The 22502-nt window shown below is 39.6% G+C and overlaps 2 protein-coding genes across 2 annotated transcripts; one reads left to right on the top strand and one right to left on the bottom strand.

The window, feature by feature from the left end:
- Positions 1-997: 997 nt before the first annotated feature.
- LOC18444633 (uncharacterized) lies at positions 998-5792 on the top strand. Its single transcript, XM_020673833.2, has one exon. The coding sequence runs from the start codon at positions 1685-1687 to the stop codon at positions 5003-5005; it is 3321 nt and encodes a 1106-aa protein (XP_020529492.2). The 5' UTR covers positions 998-1684; the 3' UTR covers positions 5006-5792.
- Positions 5793-6329: 537 nt separating this feature from the next.
- LOC18444632 (alpha/beta-Hydrolases superfamily protein) lies at positions 6330-22230 on the bottom strand. The gene is made up of 9 exons (XM_006854797.4): positions 22034-22230; positions 21071-21307; positions 15021-15067; positions 12835-12953; positions 12575-12738; positions 7704-7813; positions 7506-7605; positions 7203-7326; positions 6330-6960 (listed from the first exon to the last, which is right to left on the bottom strand). Exons 1-9 carry the CDS (start codon positions 22204-22206, stop codon positions 6835-6837), a joined length of 1200 nt encoding a protein of 399 aa, XP_006854859.3. The 5' UTR covers positions 22207-22230; the 3' UTR covers positions 6330-6834.
- Positions 22231-22502: the final 272 nt, after the last annotated feature.

Genomic DNA, 22502 nt, shown 5'->3' with positions numbered 1-22502 from the left:
GGCTGGTATTGCGTCGACAGCAAGTGGAGGTGTACATACATCTTTTAATAGTTCAGATTTAGCCATGCTCATCCAAAGGCCAATACAATGAATTTTTTTTAAAAAAAAGTTTTTATTTAAAAATAATGTTAATCTGAAATTTTGGTTTTAGGTTCATTTTTTTAATTAAGATTGAATAAAATTAATAAAAAATATTTGAATAAAATATAGTAACTAAAATAAATTTAGAAGTATTTTAGTAAGGATGAAGTTTCTAGGGCTTAGGCTTTATGAAAACAAAATAAAGCCTCACCTCAAATCTTCATCCAAAAAGCACTTTTGGCATCCTAAATTCCATGATGGCTCTAACAGCAATTTTAAGTACCTACGATAAAATTTGAAACTAAAAAAATGATACAAATATTGTGACTTTGTGAACGCTTATTTTTAGGGCTGAATAGATAGTCTAGATGATTTGTTGCAATATATATTATTTTTAGAATTTGAAATCTTAATTTTTTTCATAACCGTAATATTCAAGCTCATATGATCGATTTAAAAGTTTTCCAACATGAATTGCAATTTTCCATGAGTTATGAGGTGAAGTTGTATTTGTTTTGATAGGGCCGCAGACCTCTCAAACCATTTTCCAAGGACTGCACCAAAATACAAGACTAAGTTTTGGCCGTTAGATATGGGCCATACGAGATCTCAACCATTAGAGGGGTGCTTGTCCACCCGTCCACATCATGTGGACGGGATACTTTTCCAATATCAAAACTGACAGACAAGTTCCTAAGAACAAGATCTGAACAGCATTTCCTCTCCAAAAGTTTTTATACTTCCGTCAGAGTATATTATCCATATACTCCCCCGGACAAAACTTACATTAGATATCAAATTTTAGGGATGTGATCTCTAGAACCTTGCAAACTAACCTCAAACGAAAAACAAATTCACTCTTACTATCTACGTGCTTTAAAAATAAAAACATTGGATGAAAACCATTCAATTTCCAGATGAAACAATCCAGATGTTTATGAACTCAAAATCCCGAACATTCAAATAAAAAAAAAACCCCAAAATTAGTGTTTCGCCGGAGAGAGTAAATGTACAGTGAGTACTCCAGAGGGAGCAAAGTACAGGCGCTCATTTTTTCTGAGAGAAGAACTGAGCTATATTGTCAGCATTTTGCAAGGGTACAGAAGTCTACGACAAAAGAAACGGAAAGAAAAAAGATTTCATCTTTTCAAAAGAGAGAGAGAAAGAGCAGAGGGAGAGGGAAGACCAGCCGGCCTCTGTGTCACCTTTGGGCCTCCGCTCTTCTCCACCCAACGCCATTAGAGGTGCTCAAAACTTCAACAATAACAGTAACAGCAAGAAGAGAGAGAGGGGAAAAGAAGAGAGGGAGAGGGAGAGGGAGAGGAAAAGAAGAGAAAGAGAGAGACACTTCCCATGACACAGCAGCTCGAGAAACAGAGACCCAAGAAAGAAGAACAAGAGAGAGAGTTCACATCATGTAGATAGAGAACCAGTGGAGAGACAAGAAGTACAGAGCGAGAACAAGTAGACAGATAAGAAGTCTAGAAAGAGAGTACACAGAAGAACAAGTGCAGAGGCAAGAGGAAGAAGCAGAAGAAGGAAAAGAGAGAAAACAGAGTCATGAACCACCACCCAAGTAAGTAGAACCCCCACAACCTATACAATGCACACCCCAACTCTCTCTCTCCTCCTCCTCCTCCTCCTCCTCCTCCATTTCTCCTCCGGCCTCTCAGCCCTCTCACCACCACCACCACTAAAAGAAGAACAACTCAAAGCCCTTCTCTCTTTCAAGCTTGGCCTGGAAGACCCATTAAACTCTCTGTCCTCATGGACTCCTCTCTCCCTTTCGGCCCCCTGCGACTGGCGTGGTGTCCTCTGCTCCTCGTCTCTTGTTGTCGCCCTCCGACTCCCTCGCCTCCGCCTTCGAGGCCCAATCGCTCCGTCTCTCTCTAACCTCTCCTCTCTCCGAAAACTCAGCCTCCACTCCAACTCTCTCTATGGTCCCCTCCCTCCATCTCTCTTCTCCAACCTCCCCTCTCTCCAGTCCTTCTCAGCCTCTAACAACAATCTCTCAGGCCAAATCCCTCCCTCCATTTTCTCCTCTCCCTCTCTTAGACTCCTCGACCTTTCATCAAACTCGCTTTCGGGCCAAATACCAGAGAATGTATCAGTTGCATCAAATCTTCAGGTTCTTAATCTTTCGTTTAACCAACTCGTGGGGCAGATTCCTGCAAGTTTGGGTGAGCTTTCAGGGCTAAGGTTTTTGTGGATTGATGAGAATTTATTGAGTGGGAGTGTGCCTTCAGCTTTGGCCAACTGCTCTTTGCTTGTCCACTTTAGCACGCAGGGTAATGGTCTTGTGGGTCAGATTCCGGCCGCCTTTGGCTTGCTGCCTAATTTGGAGGTGTTGTCTCTTAACAGGAACTCTCTTTCTGGTACTATTCCTTTCTCTCTCTTTAACAATAGGTCTTCACCATTGAGGGTCTTGGAGCTTGGGTTTAATGGGTTTGATGAGGTGGGTTCGCTGGGAAATGGGGCTTCCGTTGTGGGTTCTCTGCAAGTTCTTGATCTTAGAGGGAATGTGATCAATGGGTCTATTCCTTCATGGTTTGGGAGTTTCAGTTCATTAACAGATTTGTACCTCTCTAGCAATGTTTTCTCTGGTATTCTGCCGGATTCTTTTGGACAGCTAACTCTTCTGCAGAGGCTGGCACTTGCCGGAAATTTGTTAACAGGGAATTTTCCGGAGGTGATTGAGAGTTTTACACAGTTGCAGGTGCTTGATCTTGAGGACAACCTGTTTTCTGGCAAGATTCCGGCAAGTTTGGGCTCATCATTGAGAGCTCTGAGGGCTCTGTCTCTTGGGGGAAACCAATTTTCCGGCGCGATTCCAGCCAGTTTGATCAATCTCTCTTCCTTGGAGACTCTCTCTTTGAGGTCTAACAAGTTGAGTGGGAATATCCCTGAATACCTCACCCAACTGAGCAACCTGACTGTTCTAGACCTAAGCCAAAATAGGTTTTACGGCGGGATCCCTCCGCAGATTGGGGACTTGCAGAGCTTGCGAGATCTGAATGTGAGTGGGAACCAACTTTCCGGCAAGATTCCCCAAAGCATTGGGAACTTGTTGAACCTTCGGGTTCTTGATTTAGGCCAGCAAAATCTCTCTGGTGAGCTGCCTTCTGAACTCTCTGGCCTGCCTAATTTGCAGGTCCTTTCCTTGCCTGAAAACTCATTTTCCGGTGAAATTCCTGAAGGTTTCAGTAGCCTCTCAAGCTTGCAATACCTTAATCTGACATTCAACCATTTCTCCGGCCAAATCCCCCCTGCTTTTGGTTTTCTACAATCCCTACAAACTCTCTCTCTTTCTCATAACATTCTTTCTGGTGGGATTCCAGCAGAGATTGGAAACTGTTCAGCTCTCACAGTTTTGGAGTTTCGATCAAACAGGTTTTCCGGCCGAATTCCCTCCGATCTTTCCCGACTCTCTCACCTTCAGTCACTTGATTTGGGAATCAACGATTTCAGAGGATCCATACCACCTGAAATCTCCGAGTGCTCATCGCTCTCCTCTCTGATTCTAGACCATAACCACCTCAATGGAACCATTCCGGACTCGTTTGCCAACCTGACCCATTTAGAAATGCTAGATCTCTCTGTAAACAACCTCTCCGGCAACATTCCGGCAAAGCTCACAAGAATCACAAGCTTAAAAAGCTTCAATGTATCATACAACAAGCTTGAGGGCGAGATTCCAGCTAATTTGGGGTCCCATTTTGGCCCTAATTCCTTCTCAATGAACCCAGGCCTTTGCGGTAACCCCCTCAAAACAAAATGCCCCACGTCGAAGAAGAAGACCAAGCGGAGGAAACTCATTCTGATTATTGTGGCCGCTGCTGCTGCCGCCGGCCTGGCTTGCTTGGCAGCCCTGTGCTGCTGCCTCGCAGCGGCGAACCTTAGGCAACGGCAGCATCACAGAGGAGGGAAGAAACCGAGTCCGACACGCACGAGTGGGGCCGAGGATCCCAATGCAGTGGTCATGTTTGGCAGCAAAATCACATATAGTGAAACTCTTGAAGCTACCCGACAGTTCGATGAGGAAAATGTGTTGAGTCGAGGAAGGCATGGGACTGTGTTCAAAGCCTCTTTCTCTGATGGTACCGTCCTCTCGATTCTCCGCCTCCCCGACACCGAGACCCGCACATCATCGGCAGCAGCGGCATTCCGCAAGGAAGCCGAAGCTCTCGGCAAAGTGCGCCATCGAAACTTGACAGTGCTTCGGGGATATTACACAGGCCCGGATGCACATCTTTTGGTTTATGATTACATGCCAAACGGCAACCTCGCCACACTGTTACAAGAGGCATCTCACCAGGACGGGCATGTCCTCAACTGGCCAATGCGCCACCTGATTGCCCTTGGCGTGGCACGAGGGTTGGCCTTCTTGCATGCTGCGGGCCTAGTCCATGGCGATGTGAAGCCACAAAATGTGTTATTTGATGCTGATTTTGAGGCCCACTTATCTGACTTTGGCCTCGACCGGCTTGCTGGGACTACCACGGGTCCCTCAACATCGGCAACGCCTGTTGGATCATTAGGATATGTGTCGCCGGAGGCTGCCCTGACAGGGCAGGCAAGCCGCGAGGCAGATGCATATAGCTTTGGGATTGTGCTGTTGGAGCTGCTCACAGGCCGTAGGCCAGCCACATTTACAGGAGACGAAGACATCGTGAAGTGGGTGAAGAGGCAGTTGCAAACAGGGCAGATATCGGAGCTCCTCGATCCGGGATTGCTCGAGCTCGATCCCGAGTCAGCAGAGTGGGAGGAATTCCTGCTGGCCATTAAAGTGGCGTTGTTGTGCACCGCTCCTGACCCACTCGATCGACCATCAATGCCAGAGATTGTGTTCATGCTCGAGGGATGCAGGGTCGGCCCCGACCTACCGTCCTCTGCTGACCCCGCATCTCACGCCTCACCTGCATGAATCTGACCCACACTCGTGGGACTCACTCAGCCGCCGGAATCCACTCCTTCGCCATTTTTTTGTGGTTAAATTTTGCTATTTTTACTTTTCACTGTTTTGGTCCTTGTCCGATTACTAATTGATTTCAAAAAATGCTTCCCTGAAACTGACCCACAGAGCTCATTTGTCATTTTTCATTTTTCATTTCCAATTTAATTCAAGATTTTGTCTTTCTCCTTAACGCTTCCTTCCCCCCTTTCCCTTTATTCCGTTTTTTTTTTTAATGTATTTTTTTTTGTCTTTTATTTGTTTTTTGTTTTAATTATTAAATTCTCTCTCCCTTAGGGGTTGGGTGCCTTTATAACGGCATGCCGGCGAAGCTGGGTGGGTCCCACCATCTGCAGTGAGTGGTCCAGTCAACGGCTGACGGTGGGTGTGGGCCCCACACCGCTTCCCTCGCCCAATGCCCCGCCAAAATTCGGGCCTCCTCTGTCCTCACGCCACGTGGCGGCTTCTAGCTCAAAAAAAGTAGCCGTTAGTCCTCGATCCGTAAAAGCTTAATTTGGAGGGGACAGTCAGGACTACGCCAAGCGAGACAGGGTAACCCGAGACGTTGTCCACGTGGACGGAATCGATGGCCACCACGTGGAGAGAGGGGTTTGTTCGGACGGAGGAGATTCTGTTGCGGGGCACCACGGGGAATTGCCTTGGAAGTGTATTATTTTTTTTTCTCTCTTGATGATTCCAACTTCTGCCTCGTGATGATGAATGATGGCATTTAATGGCAGTGATTCCCCTTTCTAGTTTTTATTTTTTGTCCCGACTTGCATGACCTAATCTGCAGGGGCCTTTTCCGATTAATTTGTTCTTCCCTCTCCCAGTTTTGGTTTATGCAAACCGATTATTGCGGCTTTGATCCTTGTCAAAAATAAAATAAAATAAAATTTCAAAGCCCTCAACAAAAATAGTGTTAAATTATGGACATCATCGATCTTGACCTAAATATTAGTTTTCATGAATCCGTAAGATTTCTACTGTTTTTTAAGCTTCTAAATTTATAGTCGGTATTGGAAGTTGTATTTTTAGAGCTATTTTTCCATCTCAAAAGTGCTTTCCGGATTCTAGGTGAGGCTTATAGTATTTTTTTCATAAAACCTAGGCCCTACAAAAATGGCATCTTTGGGTCGTTTCCAGTGTAGAGACTTTTACTCTTTTTTTTTTGTCTATTCTCTTTTTTTTCTTTTCTTTTTTATTATTGGTTTAATGTGAATTTTGATGCTTGTATGAGTAAGCTTGTCGTGTACCAGGCAAACAAAGAAATAATTATAGGGATTGCATATTCACATTTAAAAGGAAAAAAAAACGACAAATTATAGATGTGACAAGAGAAGTGCGATACATTATGTTCATAATCAACAAAGGATGGTGGAAATGAGCAGTCCTTCAACTTTAGCAAACATTATTGGACTTCAGCAGAACAGCTCGTATCAACCATCAATTTCCCATGATCACATGCAATGGGTAATCAATATATCGAAACAAAAACCAAATTTCCAGAAAGTGGTTGCAACTTGATCCGAACAGTTAGCGGCCACTCCATCCACACCCACATCCCACCAATTCAATGTTTCATCCCATTTTTCTGAACATATATTCAAACAATGCTGATTGTTTTTCGTCATTTCCCCATATCCAACACTTGTATAATTGAATCCCCAATCATTCTAAATAAGCTACATGAATTGCTATTGCCCAACGCCTTAAGGCTGCAAGAACTAGAGTGGAGCAAAAAGCCATGAGGCCCAGGAAAATTGGTTAAATACAAAGAAGGGGTTGCAAACCAGTCTGACCTAAGCAGATACGAGGCCTTTTGGAAAAGCTTCACCAACTGGGTTGCGTGAAAGAAATCGGCGACAACCATAGAAAACAGCAGAATGGAATGCCGATGGATTATCTATGAACGCAAAATGACCAGCCTGCAGTAGTTGTGAAATAAATCTATCAGTGGGTTAGAAACAGAACTTGGCTTTCACTACATAACCTATTGATTTGTAGATACTTTTCTTTGTGGGGGGGATAAAATTACCGATTTGGACTCTCAGTCTTCCACACCAAGTTACATGTCTAAACCCAATGTACAAAACCAAAATTGGAAATGGAAAAAGCAATAAGTTCTGAGTTTGCAAGAGAGATGAAGAAACAGGTGAGATAATTTGACCTGGGGAACCCTTATAATTTCACATGGCACCTTCATATTCTGACGTGCTTCCTGTGCCCCTTGGTAGTTCATCCAGTCTTGGACTCCATATATAAAAGTGGTGGGTACCTTCCATTCTGATGCACTGCATAGATAGATGCATCAATGCCATCAGTGAAGGGAATCTAATAACATAAGGAACATACCGAATTTTCTGAAGTATAGGAGCCACCATATGGTAGGCTGGGAATACCAAGGGTTCACATGATCCCAATATTCCTAGGCATGACTTACAGGGACAAGACAAACTAAACAACTGCTGACCTTTGAAGAAGAGGTTTTCTTGCAAATGCTCCAAAAGAAAATATATATTTTAAGCACAGCTCCCCACTGGCTTTGGCAGCTAAAGTATGATACGCATAATCTGTAGAATCCGAACATAGGGTAAGAAAAAAAAGCATGGGAAAAAGCTGAAGTATAGACAAGAATAAATAAAGTGTTTGAGTGTGATTGGCCAAGTACCTGTAAGCAGTCGAGATTCCTCCTCACCAAGAACTTCACCAGTTGAATACATACCAAATCTAGCACTAGTATATCTTCGAACAAGATCTGGGCCCCATGGACCTAACCCTCTGCACAAAAATAGCCATTTGAAAAAATTGTACATGGAGGACATCTGATGTAGTTTGAACATTTCACATACAACATACTTCCATGCTAAACTTTGCATAGCCAATGGAGCCCAAAAAGAAAGAGCAAGCATTTAAGGTGCCAACCAAAGCAAAGCTGATTTGCAAAGTAATACTAATCATTAACATTAATTCCCAACTAGAAAACGTTTTTTAACACATGTTTACGAACAACCATCTATTTATTTCGTGTATGATATGGATGGACCATAGTAGGTGGTGATCTCCAAATCTATTTGGTGATCCTACTCTAGAATCTTGCTCTGGGGATCTGAGAAAGGGATTTTCAAGGGATCTCAATCCCCAGTATTTGGGATCTCGGTTCCTACCTTAAATGACCAAGATAACAACCAGATGATTTCCTTCATTTATAACCAACTAGAAATGCAATACTTTTATTACAGATGCATCATTCGTTGAATAAAAAGATCCCTGCTTTAAAGAGTATATATAGTAATATACTACATATACTCTTTAAGGTTGGTAGCAAGATCCCAAAAGGTTGGGAACGAGACTCCGAACTTTGGGATCTTGATTCCTAAATATGCATACTACAGTCAGCGCTCCCAACCATAGGGATTTTCTAGCCTTTCATGATCCTCCCCTCCCAATCCTGCTCCACATCCTTCTCCTGATCCCAACAACTATGAGATGAACATCATGCAAGAGACAAGTCCAAAAAATTTGTTAGTATCTAAGAAAACAAATCAAATAAAAGAAATTCAAATTCATGATTAGATGTAGCTATCAAGGGGCACATGAAGCTTGTTCATGATATGAAATTATGAATTCACAGCAACTACTAAAACATGCCAAGTTGCATTAGTATTCAGTTTGTTCAACCAGACATACAGAATTTTCTGCTAAGCACAAGACTTCAGTATTTCTCTCAAATGCACCCATTTGCATTTCTCCATTTTGAAACATTAGGTGATCCAGAATTTTAGATATTTTGGAGTCACCCGGATGAAAGTTTGTGTATGTATTCCAACCTGATGGCAACATGTAACGCAAATGAAGCTGAAGCTTGTGCACTACTTGCTGGTCCCAGGATATACAACTTTGAGTGAGGTCCTCTCATTGTTGAAGGAAACTCAGTAAACACTATAAGATAGGCCTTTGGTGGTGGTGTGATGATCCCATTTTGGCTGTGGTTTTTTTCACGATTTGATGTCCATGCTGTTCTTCTCCAGTGGATCTCTAGGTCTCTATGTGTGCACTGCAAATCCCCAAAACTCTTTCCATGTTAGTGCCAAACCATAATATGAGACATTAAAACTTGTTTTTTTATTTTGGCTCTACAAGAGTATTTTCCGTTGAAGTTCCTTCCAGGTCTTCTAACCAAGTAACCATAGGACTGCAAGTAATCCCAATCTCCAGAGTGCCCATTTTTGGAATGGGAGGAGCCCATTGTCAAGAAAGGCATGTAACAGTCAGTGGACAGACTGACTTGGGGCCAAAAATAGTTGGTGAAAAGGACCAAATAGTCTCAACTAATTTGCAATGAAGAAATAAAATAGGTGACGAATATCTCCTCATCTTCTCCATACAAGATATACCTGTTATGGGTAGACACACTATGGTTTCTAAGATGGCTAACAGTGAGTGCTTTGTCTAGTATAGCTAAGCAAACAAAATACCTGTCCCTTCCGAAGTGGCCGAGATAGGCCATATTTTCAAGCTAATGCTGGTGGGAATAGAGAGCAATAAGAGAGCAGTTAAAGGACCTTACAAATGCTAGTTGAAGTAGCTTGTGCAACTCGTTTTCCTTCCTCTTTATTTATTATTTATTTATTTATTCATCAGCTCAGATGAAAATGTTGAGATGGATGAGTGGCAAGACAATAAAGGATAGAATTCGGAATGAAAACATACAAGGGAACTTAGGGGTGGCTTCAATAGGCGATAAGATGAGGGAAAGTAGACTTAGGTGGGTTGGCCATGTGCAGTGTAGATCTAATACAACAACAATTATGAGAGGTCATTTTGTCCAAGTAAAAGTCTTTAAAAGGGCAAGGGAAGGGCCCAAAAAGATATGGATGGAAGTAGTGAGAAGAGATATGGTGATTTATAATCTGAATAAAGTATGACCATTGATAGAGCAGAATGTCGGAACAAGATTTGTGTAGCCGATCCCAAGTAATTGGGATAAGGCTCGGACGATAATGATGATGATTTATTTCTTTTTAAAGATAAACTGGACTAGTTCTTGGTCAAATTATCAATCCAATTAAGTGGAATCATTGGTACTTTGGAGTCATTACAACACTGGTGGGAAGGAATTAAATTACAAGCACCTAGAGTTTTTCTCTATCAATATCTCCCACCAGTACAGACAAGTTGTCATTTGTGCCTATTGCGGATCCCTATCCACTCTGGTGATCATAATCTAGACATTTTGGTTAAGATTATCTATGGAGTTTGCACTTTCAATTTAGTTTTTCTTGCCTTGTGATTTTTAGCACGAGAAACTAACTAAAAGTCTAGGTAATTTGATGTTTTATGAAGCTATTTGCAACATTTTACACTTTTAGGTTTCCCACGGGCCACGGCTTGCCTTTGGGTGCTTGGAAGTAATCAAAGAGTTCTTTAGAAAAATCGTGATGTAATATAACAAAAAATGCCCCCAGAAGGATTGAGCCAGTTGGCCCAGTCTGTACCTAGACATGTCCTAGGGGCATTTATTTTTCAATAATTTCCCAAAGAAATTGTTCACTTCCTTCACTATTTTAAACCGAGGAACTCACTCCTCGACTTGGCCATTGCCCGGGACAAGTTTACTTAGAAAACCCATACATTTTGAAAATATTGCTGGATTTTACGAAGATTCGGACAGGCTCGGGTAGACTAGGCAGATTTTGATCAGGTTCTATCATCCGAGTCTGGCTCATCTGGAACTGGTAAGGAACCAGTTCCGAGTAACTCTTAGACGCCCTCAGTTTTAAAACACTGGTTCATACTAAGAAATAAGTTTTCTTTTCAGGGATAAAAGCAGCCGCCTTCTAGTTCTCCTCATTTGGGAGAGGAAAATTTAATGGAAACAACATATTATCACAAAAAAATAGAAACTAACCAACAGCGTTTACAAGGCATGAACAGCCTAGGTGTCTAGGTGGTCCTGACTGCCTCGGCACTGCCTTAGCCACCTCGAGAGGTGCCAATGTTGGCAGCCAAAGTGGCCGCCTAGGCTGTCGGGGTGGCTGCCTAAGCGCTCTAACACCTAGGAGGCCAGGGCTGCCCCTAAGCATCTGCTTCAGGGTGGGCCCACCCAAGGCAGGTCTCCTTGGCCTAGGGGCCCGGATTTGATCCCGGCAGCCTAAGATGACTGCCTTTTAATACAGCTAACCAAACAAATAAAACAGACAATCTAGGGAGCTAGCATCAGGCTTAACCTCAAGAATACCTATCAAAGAAGGGAAAACTCACTCAACACATCCAACTCATATTCCATCTCATGACAAGGAAGTTTTAAAACGCAGCTGCCTAGGTGCTGTCTTGAGGCGGATAAGACCGAACCTGCCCCCGCCTCTGCCTGGGGCAGCCTGCCCTGAGCAGGTACTTAGGGGCTGCCTTGACGGTCTAGGCTCCCCACCTAAGCGGCAGCCAATGACTTGGTGGCTGTTTGATTAGAAAAATAACATATATATTATTATATCCCTTATTTTTTAAAATTTCAACCACCTCAAACTAGAGGTAGCTCCTAGGTGTTGGCTCAAGGCTCAAGCTTTTCTAAAACTCTAAGCATGACTGTTCCTATTATAATATTCAATTAAAGAAAGCAAGACTTGGAGGTAAACCTACTAGAAATTCGTCCACTCTCAAAATTTTAGATGTAAATATGTCCCATAATAATGGCTACAAATTAACTAATGTTGTTCATTCTTTAACTTGTGATTATGGGCCATTGGTTTAGCAATTGGTGCTTCTCACAGCAGGACCAACGGTCTAAAATGTTGCACAACATATTTGAAACAAACAAGAGCAGAACTAAGAAGAGACCTTAAAGCAATTACCTAATCAAAGCATGGCATATGACAACTGAATACCACTTAAGAATCCAAACTGCTAAAAAACATTTATTCTGTATCTGGGAGGGATTCTCATGCAATAAAGATCCAGTATGGTCAAATGTGTGTTAATGGTCAATGGACAACTGCTTGTCAACTAGAATTACAATTGGATTGGTATTGGAAACACTGCTTCCAGCCATGCTTAGCAACAGAAAGAAAAGAACTCATGGGCTTTTATTTCCTACTGTGCTTTTCGCAATGGAGTCCTGCTGCAGAAGTGGTAAGAGCGCAAATCCATCAAGGTGGCAAATGAAGCACTATCTAAGCAAATAAGGATGAGATTACATCATTTAGTAAATAAATGGAAAGAATGTTGAATAATCTGAATTCTGGAAGGCGATAAACTATCAAAGGATAGTGGTCAGGAAACTCAGTTTCATAAGAAAACAAGAGAGTCACTTTCAAAACTAAGAAAGACAGCTTTAACAAAACGACACTTCGTATGTCCCAGAAACTATGACTCGGAAATGTCAATTATGTGTTCAATCATGAAAAAAACATTAGAGCTTTAATGGATATCAACGGATGTGTTCTAGAGTTCTGGATATGCTATGCAGCAGAGTATCATGCAGTTTCTTCTCTAGTTAAAAAAATCAATTTAAGACATACATAGAGAGGTAGATGCTATAATTACCTGATAACTTTTTGAGGAGTAAAGTTGGACTCCCAAAGATGGTTTAAGATAGTCCCTTTCCATGTTGCTCGAAATTTTGTCAACCACTCTGACTTAGCAGCATCTGATTCAGATGAAAATCCAGCAGGACCCACCAGAATCAGGTGTTGAACATGTTCAGGATGCTGCAAGCATGTCCATCCAAGTCAAGATACATAACTTACATAAGCATAAGTACCACTAGAAAAATCCATCATGAATCATTCGGACATTTCAATCACCTTAATGGCATACTTTGCAGCGACATAGCCTCCAAAAGAATGTCCAAGTAAAATGAAATTATTGAGATTTTTGGCCTTGCGCCATTCCTCAAATGAATCTACAAACCATGCCTCTGTTTCTGCACAAACATTATGAGGAAGAATAATAGAGACTATGAACAATAGATTGGTGATCAAGTGATATCACAAAACATTCCTCAGATCCTACAACCAAAGACAGAGACAAACGGAAAATGTTCACCAGGGTGTACATAAATTCAGCGAAGCAACCAATCGTAAAATGGAAAATGTGACTTCGCAAGACAGTTCTGACAAAACAGGAAGGGAGCTTCAAATCAATTCCAGCAGGCCTCATTAACTAAGCTAGGGTATCTAATGTATCCATTAGTAAATGGAAGTGTAACATTTGTGTGTGTTTTCCATGCACGTGTGGGTGTGCGTGTGTGTGTGTGTGAGAGGGAGAGAGAGAGAGAGAGAGAGACTATGCCCACTAACTCTTGCAACCAAATTTTTTTCCATCAACTGCAAACTAATTGTTGGTTAGTCTGGCATGTAAGATCTACAAGAAGAAGACAGTAATAAACTTGAGCTAACTAGACATCTGTGTAAGAGTGGCATCAATAACTTGAGAAAACAAGATGCAAGTCTAATCCATGGCATCTAAGTATTTCTCAATTACATCAATTGCTTTTTCAAGTCCTTCAGGAGAAAGATATTTAATAAATGAATGCAAATATGGGTAGCATAGATATATAATCACCGTGCATTATCTTTTTTATAAATTTTGTCACGCTATGACAAAGTACGTCTCAAATAATTAAGCCCTTTAGACACTTTGCAAAATGGCCTGCATAATATAATCACAATTTGTTAAACCTTATGATTTTCCACATTAGTTATTGCAGATGAAATAACCTGCGTAAAATGGACGAGAATAAGTTGACCAAGCGTATAGAGAACAAAGAAAATTTGCGGAGTAAACTGGAAGATAAGCATCCTTTCAAAATTCAATTAGCATAACCAACTTGGTGGAATATGCATCCTCTTGAAAAAAAGTTTGACAGAGGAACTTGGAGAAAGAAGACATCTTCGGAAGTAAATTGGCGGATAGGCCTTCTTTCATTCAATGGGCATAACCAACCATGTGCAACCAGCACTCTTCCGAAAATCATAGTATGCTGAACTGTAAATCAACCCCCCCCCCCCCCCCCCCCCCCCCAATAATGGAACAACATGAGAAAAACCAACAAATAGAAATAAACCATATGCAACCACCAGAAATAGCAGAGCCCAAAGATCACCAATCACTTCCTTTCTTCCTATAATTTGGAACCAGATCAAGACTTTGATGCGTGGAGGCCTCACAATTGCCAACCAATCAATAAGGTGTCTCTAGGCCTTCATCCACACAACTTTGGTAACACGACTCCAGCATCACTGTAAAAGAGTGCTTTGCAAAGCAACCTCAACCATTTCAAATGAGAGTACCTTGGGCAAGGAGGTTTTCACAAAGGATGAATCCCAACCTTTATCAGTGGGAATCCGAATCCACCCGGCAAGTTTCTCAAAACATTTGCAAATTGGAGAAGTCAACATAAAAATGAAAAAATAGCTTAGGAGGAAGGAAACTCTATCATGGAGAGGAGTATTTGCTCATATCTTGGATGTATTAAGTGGATTAGCAAAGAAACTTTGCACAGTTTTCAGCACTTTGTCCAATATCACATGAATCCAGCAATTTATATCCCAACTCCCTAGGTTAAGTAGACTCCATGAACCTCGATGGATTGCTGATGACAGTTTGTTCTATGAAATCATTTCTCCAAACAAATGCATGCCTCTAAGATTAAAATGAACTAGATAACACATTAATTAAATAATGAACTAGAAATCTGTATCACATCGGTTAACATAAACATTGGAGAAAGAACATGGTAAATTCTTGCAGAAAAAAAAAAAAGAAAAAAGAAAAAGAGAGGAATTTGCAAACGAATGGCCTAAAACATGGAAACAATCATCATAAGTTTGAAAGAAAGCACACTCTCTCTCTCTCTTTACAACCAGATTCAATGGGCGGGATCTGTTATAGATATAGAAGAACCTAGATTGAAAGAAGATAAAGAACCCTATGAAAAGAAAACATGCATGCAACTAATCTTTCACGCAAAACCATGCGGAAAACTAACCTTCAGTACTTTTACAAGTGAAATCAGGCCTACTTGATCCACCCCATCTGAAATATAGAAAGGTGAAAAGAAGTCATGAGCATAATGAGATATCTTTTGTAAAGAAGCACCAATCAAAGATGATATAAAAATATAAATTACCACAACATGATATCACATGCTTTACAGTGGGAAAAGAAGTGAGGATTGTGCATATTAAAATGATATAAGCATCACGATTTAGGCTTTTGAATGTGAGGAACAAATAGGGGTGCATTTCTCATCATGAAGATTGATTTCACCACATTAAGCCACTGTTAGACCACTGATTCTTCTAGTGTTTATGCAGTTGGGAAATTGTCATTTAATAGTGATGAAGAATTTCCATAGTAATCCGATATTCAAATTCCAATAAAATATCGATTTTAAAGTCCTATGTTTCATTTCACTATTCATTAACGTTACAATTTACTATTTTTAGTTCCAAACGTATCCAATTGTCCAAGGTACTAAAATGAACTGTTCCTAAATATTGGCAAAACTAAGCATTTTACCAAACAAACAAAATTCAATAAAGGGAAGCTTTTTACCAAACAAACCACAATAGGAGAACATACCACTCTCTTATTAGCCAGTTGTGTAGGGCTACTTGTAATCCCAAACTGGCTCGGGATATTCGTTTAAGAAATTCAAAAGTACAACATATGAAAACAGATTAGTAGTGTAAATTAAAAAAAGTTTGTCTTCACTATTCTGATATGGTTTTCTATCCTAAGGTAGCTCAGTGTGAGGCCAAGTTTCAAATGAACAATATAAATAAATTCCATAGTACCGGGCAATGATATATCATGTCCAGAGAAAGATTATGTTCTTAGTCCACATAACTCCGTTTTATATTGCGACAATTTTATAAAATACAAAGTGGTTGATACTTGATAGTAATAGTTTCAACATTAAGTACTTAAAGATTGATGACCTAAATCTAGATCTAACAATGCACTACTACTACCACTACATTATTGTAGGCAGCCTAGCACCAAGTACAATTACTACGCTCGATATTGCGCATGTTGTTTAATGCATGACTAATAAATTTTCCTAATGATAGCCTTATACTCTTTGGTTGGCACAGAAAGGCTAAGGTTGGCTTCAAACAGAAGGGTTAAGTTTTGAAGATAGGATTAGGAATTTAGGTGCAGAGTAGGAAGGGCGTCATGGAATAGGTAGTCATGGCTAGGGTTTCGTTCAAAAGACTCACAATATAGGCAGGTTTGGATATTTGATGTAGGGAAGAGGGGAAAGGTAATAAACAAACTAGAAAAAATAAAACTAAAAAACAAGGGGTGGAATAGTATAAATCTCCTCAGGTTCTGTAGGGGAGTCCATCCCAAACCTGAGGAGTCCATCCCAAAAAGATCTTTTCATAAAAACCAAAATAAACTCTTCTTCTCTTCTTTGTACTTTCTTAACACTTACATATTTATAAATGAAAAGAGTACATTCAACTATCACTCTTTATGGGGATCCTGAATGTATTGCTCTCTTTAAGAGAGGCCATGATCTCTAGATCCATTCATGGTTTGGAGAGGCACCGGAAGGTAAGGAAGATATGAGAGCTTTTATAGTAAAATGCGCACAAAGAAATCATGTTGCAACTTTTCTCCAGAAAATAAGGGAAAACTGGAGGCCGCCTCCCTCTCCAAAGTCGATGGATATGTGGTCCTGTCTGCTAGAGCTGATGTTCCCATAGGAAGGCTCAAGAGCCTTTGGAGATCGACAGACTAGAGTCCACGTTGTGCATTAGGAATGTGGACTACAGAAGGTTTTATGTTTTTGTGGGAACATTATCTTTCCTTTGGTATCCTCCCCCACATGTATTCCCTCAAATTGGGCAACAGTTCTAGGCATAGACGTAATGGTTTAGTAATCTTAGGTATAAAGACGTGGAAGTAGTTAAGATTGACAGCCAAAAAATGCCAAAAAGAGTGCACTTTCGATATCTTCGGTCGACAACAAGAAAATGGAAAAATTGAGGAAGATGTTGCACATAGAATTAGAGCTAGGTGGGTGAGGTGGAGATGTGCAACCGGAGTTTTATGTAATTGCCGCATACCAATGAAGCTAAAGGGGAAGTTTTATAGGACAACTGTGAGATTACCACTATGTTATGGGGTGGAATGTTGGGCGGTCAAGAAACAACATACCCATAGGATGAATATAGCTGAGATGAGGATGTTGCGATGGATGAGTGGCAAGACAAAAAGGGATAGAATTCGAAATGAATACATTTGAAAAAACTCAGGTGTGGCTCCAATAGGCAATAAGATGAGAGAACGTTGACTTAGGTGGGTTGGACATGTACAGCGAAGATCCAGTACAGTACCTGTTAGGAGGTGCGAGTTGGTTCAAGTAGAAAGCTCAAACTGGACAAGGGTTGGCCCAAAAAGACATGGTTGGAAGTAGTGAGAAAAGATGCATGGACTTATGGCCTCACAGAGGGTATGGCCCTTGATAGAACAGAATGGCAGAACAGGATTCACGTAGCCGACCCCAAATAGTTGGAAAAAGGCTATGATATATATATATATATATATATATATATATATATATATATATATATATATATAGGGTGCGGTTTGTATAGAGCCGAGGCTCTAAACAATCAAAGTAAAGCGCACCTTCAAATAGTGTCAAGAAATATGGTTTCAATACTGGAAATCTTTGTGATGGCCTCAAAATATGTTTTCATCTTTAATTATAAAATTCAAAGCTTCAAAAATAGTGTAGATCGAGCAGATCTATGAAAACTTGAAAATCTTGAAAATTGACGATCCAAAAATGCGTTACAAGATGCACTATTTCCCAAACTTGAAATCCATTTTTTTCTCATGTCCATGCATCTTGATGTCGAGATGATATTTGGGCATCAAAACAACCTCTTTGAGTGAACTTTTTGAGGTGGGCTCTAATTTGATTGTTTACAGCCTCGACTCTATATAAACTTTTTCCGTATATATATATATATATATATATATATATATATATACGGAAAAAGTTTATATAAGGTTGCAACCTTAAAATGTAGAATTACAAATGCACCTCAAAAATCCATCACAAAATGTTGTTTTAGTGTTGACCCTCTAATTGATAATCTCAACAAAGAGATGTATAAATATGAAAAGAAAAAAGATTTTGAGTCCCAAAAATAATGCATCTTGCAACATATTATCTAAGACCGTCAATTTTCAAGATTTTCATATGTTTATAAATCTGCTTGATTTTAACCATTTTTGGAGTTCAAAACTTTATAATTAGATATGAAAATAGATTTTGAGATAATCCTAAGAATATTTTACACCAAAATTACATGATATGATAAAATTTGGAGGTGCACCATAATTGGATTGTTTAAGGTTGCAACCTTATAGAAACCACACCTATATATATATATAGACACACACACACACACACGCACGCACGCACACACATCATAGCCTTAAAAGTTTATAAGACTTTTTTACTATAAAATACCCTTTCATGGTCAAAATAGACTTAAAAATTATAGAAATTTTTTACTACAAAATAGCCTTAAGATCGCCTTAAAAGTTTTTTACTACAAAATAGCCTTAAAAGTTATAGAATTTTTTTACTATAAAATACCCTTTCATGGTCAAAAATGAGTTTTTACCATAAATATTTCATGCACTTTAAAAAGGGTATTTCGGTCTTTCTAAAATCCCTCCAAAACTCAATTTCAAATTCAAAAAGATCCCTTTGACTTTTGAATGATGATTGGACTTTAAAGATAAGTTAAAATTACAAAAATGCCCTGCTCAAAATTTTTGAAGTAAGCCATTGTTAATATACTTTATTATATCTATAAGGGCATTTGATGTCAAAAATTTTGAAAATTCAAAGTTTACCATTAGTTTATTGTATTATGGAATAGCATATATGTGTATATATATAAAAGAGAGAGAGAGAGAGAGAGAGAGAGAGAGAGAGATAAATACATACATATATCATATATATTCATGTCAATAATATTTTCTTATAGTTTTCTAATGCATCTAGCTTACTTCGAATGTTTCGGAAGTAGTATTTCGGAGATAATTCCGGTTTGTGCATAGGGATGGTGTGTAGCTTTCGAGACCAGTCATCGGCGAATCAACTTTTTCTTTCCATATTCTTTGTTTCTCTGACTCTTTCTGATATGCAATTGTCACTCTATGGAATATATTAGTAACTCATTAATCATAGACTCTTTAATATGAATTGGGAACTTAGAAATTGTTGAACTCGTTTGAACTTGCACTGGATATTAGAAATTATGGAATCATTGAATGTTACATTAGATATCAAATAATTCAGCAAATGTGAGACAATAAAATTAATTTTATCATTTTTCATTTGTATTGTCTTCTAATTTTTTTTATTTTCCAATTTTTTTTGGATTTTTTACGACAACTAGCTAGCTTGGAAAAACTTGGCGATTTCACTGAGTATTCGCCAGGCTGACCTGCCACCAGTCCATGGAAAGTGGCATAACAAGTCCATGTAATTAAACACTAATCAAGACTAACCGACTTATTCAAAGCATTGACGAGCATCTGTGATTGTTAGCGTTAGGCCATTCTGACTGATGAAGCTTAAACCACCAATTAAAGGGTAGGGATAAAAATATGAAGTATAAGGGGCAGTTCTATCAATGTTTACAATTTTATCTGCATATTTAGGATAAGGACACTCTATCGTTGTTTCTGATTACATATATCCCAAGCCAGTTTTTCATTTTTAAGAAAAAAATTGAACATTATTTTACCTGTTCACCAAAGGAGATTAATCTTCCTTTGTGAAATCAATTATCCACTACACAAAATTCGTCTAAGTATATCCCACCATGCCATCACATCATCAACCAATAGCAAATATAGGAACCCTATTTCTAAAAGAAAAAGCAATTCAGGGGTTTCAATTGCGTGGCTTAATGATTCGGGGATAATGGCTTCAATACTATGCTTCAAGGTCCAAACAAAGCTGACTCATTCAAGGTCCATAAAGTGGCATTTCTTTTCATGCCAAGGTATCAAAAGGTGGCCTGCCACAGCCCTAACAGGATTAGGTACCTCGCCTAGGCTGAAGTGTCCAGGCCTTAGGCGGCAGGTGCCCGTCTTGCATGGATCATGGGGGGAAATCAGGCTCGGGCCATGGGCAAAAAATATGTTTTGTGCCCCTTCTGAGGGGGAAGATTCCCCCCTCCCAAAAAAATCCAATGCATATCTTTGAGAGGAAAAACAAAACAAAAAAAGTGAAGATTTTGAAATTTGTGTGTGGGGAAAACAAAAAAGACAAAGTGAAGATTTTGAAATTTGTGCATGGGGGTGCCACAAATCCAAGGTGCCAGCCCCCCCCTTACAGCCCTAGCACTGCTTGAAACATTGTTTCCTGCATTTTCAAACCACAAAATGCAAGTCTGATAAGCAAGTCTGGTGAGCTTGTGACAATGGTATGCTTCACTTCTCTTGAACCAAGAGAACACTCCCCTAAAAAGTCATTTTACATTTCCACTAATATACATGCTTCATAAAGGAACACCACAAACTTATAATTCAGCACAAGTTCACTTGTTTCAAATGCTACCTAATTTCACTACATAACTACCTGGCAATTGAAAAGTAACAGAGAATTCACACCTTCCAAAGCATCATACATTAGCATCATACATTACTGGAGAACACATTTCAGAGTTCAAAACAGAATTTCCACCCAACAAAAATACATATTCAAATAAATTGACCGAAACAGAATTTCCACTTAAGAAGAATACTACTCATACAATGACCTAAACTATGGCACTTTTCATTAAAGCATTATGCATTGCAGGAGAGCATGTTTGAGAGCATTAGGCATTTTTTTGAGAACATGTTTGCGAGCATTATTCATTGCTTGTGAAAATTTTTGAAAGTTCAAAACAGAATATTTAGTAAAAAAGAATTGTGCCCAAATACATAGAAGCAAACCATGAAAGCAATAAGAATGTTGAAAAGGGAAGCGAGGCAGAGATAGCTCACCCAAGCTGATCAATAGCAATGACCCTGAACCGGCTTGCAAGGGTATCAAAGTTCCGGAAAAAGAACCCTTGAGAGGCACCGTAGCCATGAACCATAACAAGCGTAGGGCGATCCTCAGGGCTATCAAAAGTGACTGTATTGATAAACCTTGGCTCATCACTTGTAGATCTAAACCATCTCACCTTTGAACCAGGAGGCCCAGACCCGATATTGACCTGTTCCTGAACATATCCGGTCCTGAAAACCACACAATTCAAAACCACACAATTCAGATAATTTTTCTTGGAGATCTCGAAAACGAGATGACTTCATTGCTAAAAAGTCATTGATACAGCCTAGGAAGAGATGGCACAGTTAGAAAAAACTCAAAATATGAGATGCCGGCTTTGTGTTCTGTCATAATTGGACATTTTCTTCAGTGGATGAGAAAAGAAAATTCCACACAACCCCAACTAAACATCATATAAAATGTGAAATGGTAAAAAAGAACTCAAATTATTCAGAAAAATGGGATTCGAATTATCCAAACAGTTCAAAGAAACTGAACCTATACCCCAAGGAAGAACAAACATCATTTAATGAGAAAAAATCTCCGAAAAATAGGCTAAATTCTGCAAATATCCAAATGTAACCATCACCAAATTATTTCCAAATTTCAATAAATTGGCTGTTGGGTTGCAGAAAATTGAACAAAAAACATATCTATCATTCAAGCAGCGCATATTTCACGAAACTTTGAAGCATGGGGATACTAATACATAGAATCTCCATCAACTCAACCAGAAATTTCATGAATTTCAAATCTCCATCAACTCAACCAGAAATTTCATGAATTTCATCAATAAACATCAGAAAAACAAGTTCACAACAATTGGGTTGTGGGTTCTCGAAATAATTCGACCCCAAAACCTATATGATCATGAAAAATCTCAAATTCAAGAGATTGAAACGATGAATCCTTACTTGACAACAGAGAGAAGGCGTTTCTCTGAAGCGATGATATGGTCCGTGGAGGTGGGGATCCAACGAAGAATAGAGGGCCATAAGGACCTCGATTTGATGGCGGCTGACTCTGCATTCGCTCTGCTAATTTCCTCCGCCATTTTAACTGCAGAGATGGACCATTTGCTACTCATTCCAATCCAACGCCCCCTCGATGCGGGGCTGCATCGCGAATCATATCATATAAATTATGAACTATGCATGCCCAGAGAGGGATCATATTATTAATTAACTACCATAAAGAGAGAGAACTGTGATGTTTCGAGCACAAACTTTGAAGCCAAAATGTTTTATACTACCGCGGGAGTATGATATCCATGTAATCCCTCGGTAGTACACATGCTAGGAATATCTTTTAGATCTCAAATATTGGGATATAATATCTGTGACCCATAAACTAATCTTAATAAAAATATTTTTTTAAAAGAAA

Source organism: Amborella trichopoda, chromosome 9, assembly GCF_054954075.1.
Source record: "Amborella trichopoda isolate Santa Cruz 75 chromosome 9, AtrichopodaSantaCruz75HAP2 v2.0, whole genome shotgun sequence".
NCBI lineage: Eukaryota > Viridiplantae > Streptophyta > Magnoliopsida > Amborellales > Amborellaceae > Amborella > Amborella trichopoda.
The sequence above is the reverse complement of the archived record's forward strand: the minus strand, read 5'-3'. Positions and strand labels throughout refer to the sequence as shown.

Excerpts from the sequence above, each read along its gene's own strand:
- LOC18444633 (XM_020673833.2), top strand. The coding sequence starts at position 1,685 with ATGCACACCCCAACTCTCTCTCTCCTCCTCCTCCTCCTCCTCCTCCTC.
- LOC18444632 (XM_006854797.4), bottom strand. The coding sequence starts at position 22,206 with ATGAGTAGCAAATGGTCCATCTCTGCAGTTAAAATGGCGGAGGAAATT. Across the intron at positions 21,308-22,033 it reads CGCCTTCTCTCTGTTGTCAA|GACCGGATATGTTCAGGAAC; the intron begins GTAAGGATTCAT and ends TGTGGTTTTCAG. Across the intron at positions 7,814-12,574 it reads ACTCCTCAAAAAGTTATCAG|AGGGTTAGGTCCATGGGGCC; the intron begins GTAATTATAGCA and ends ATTTTTGTGCAG.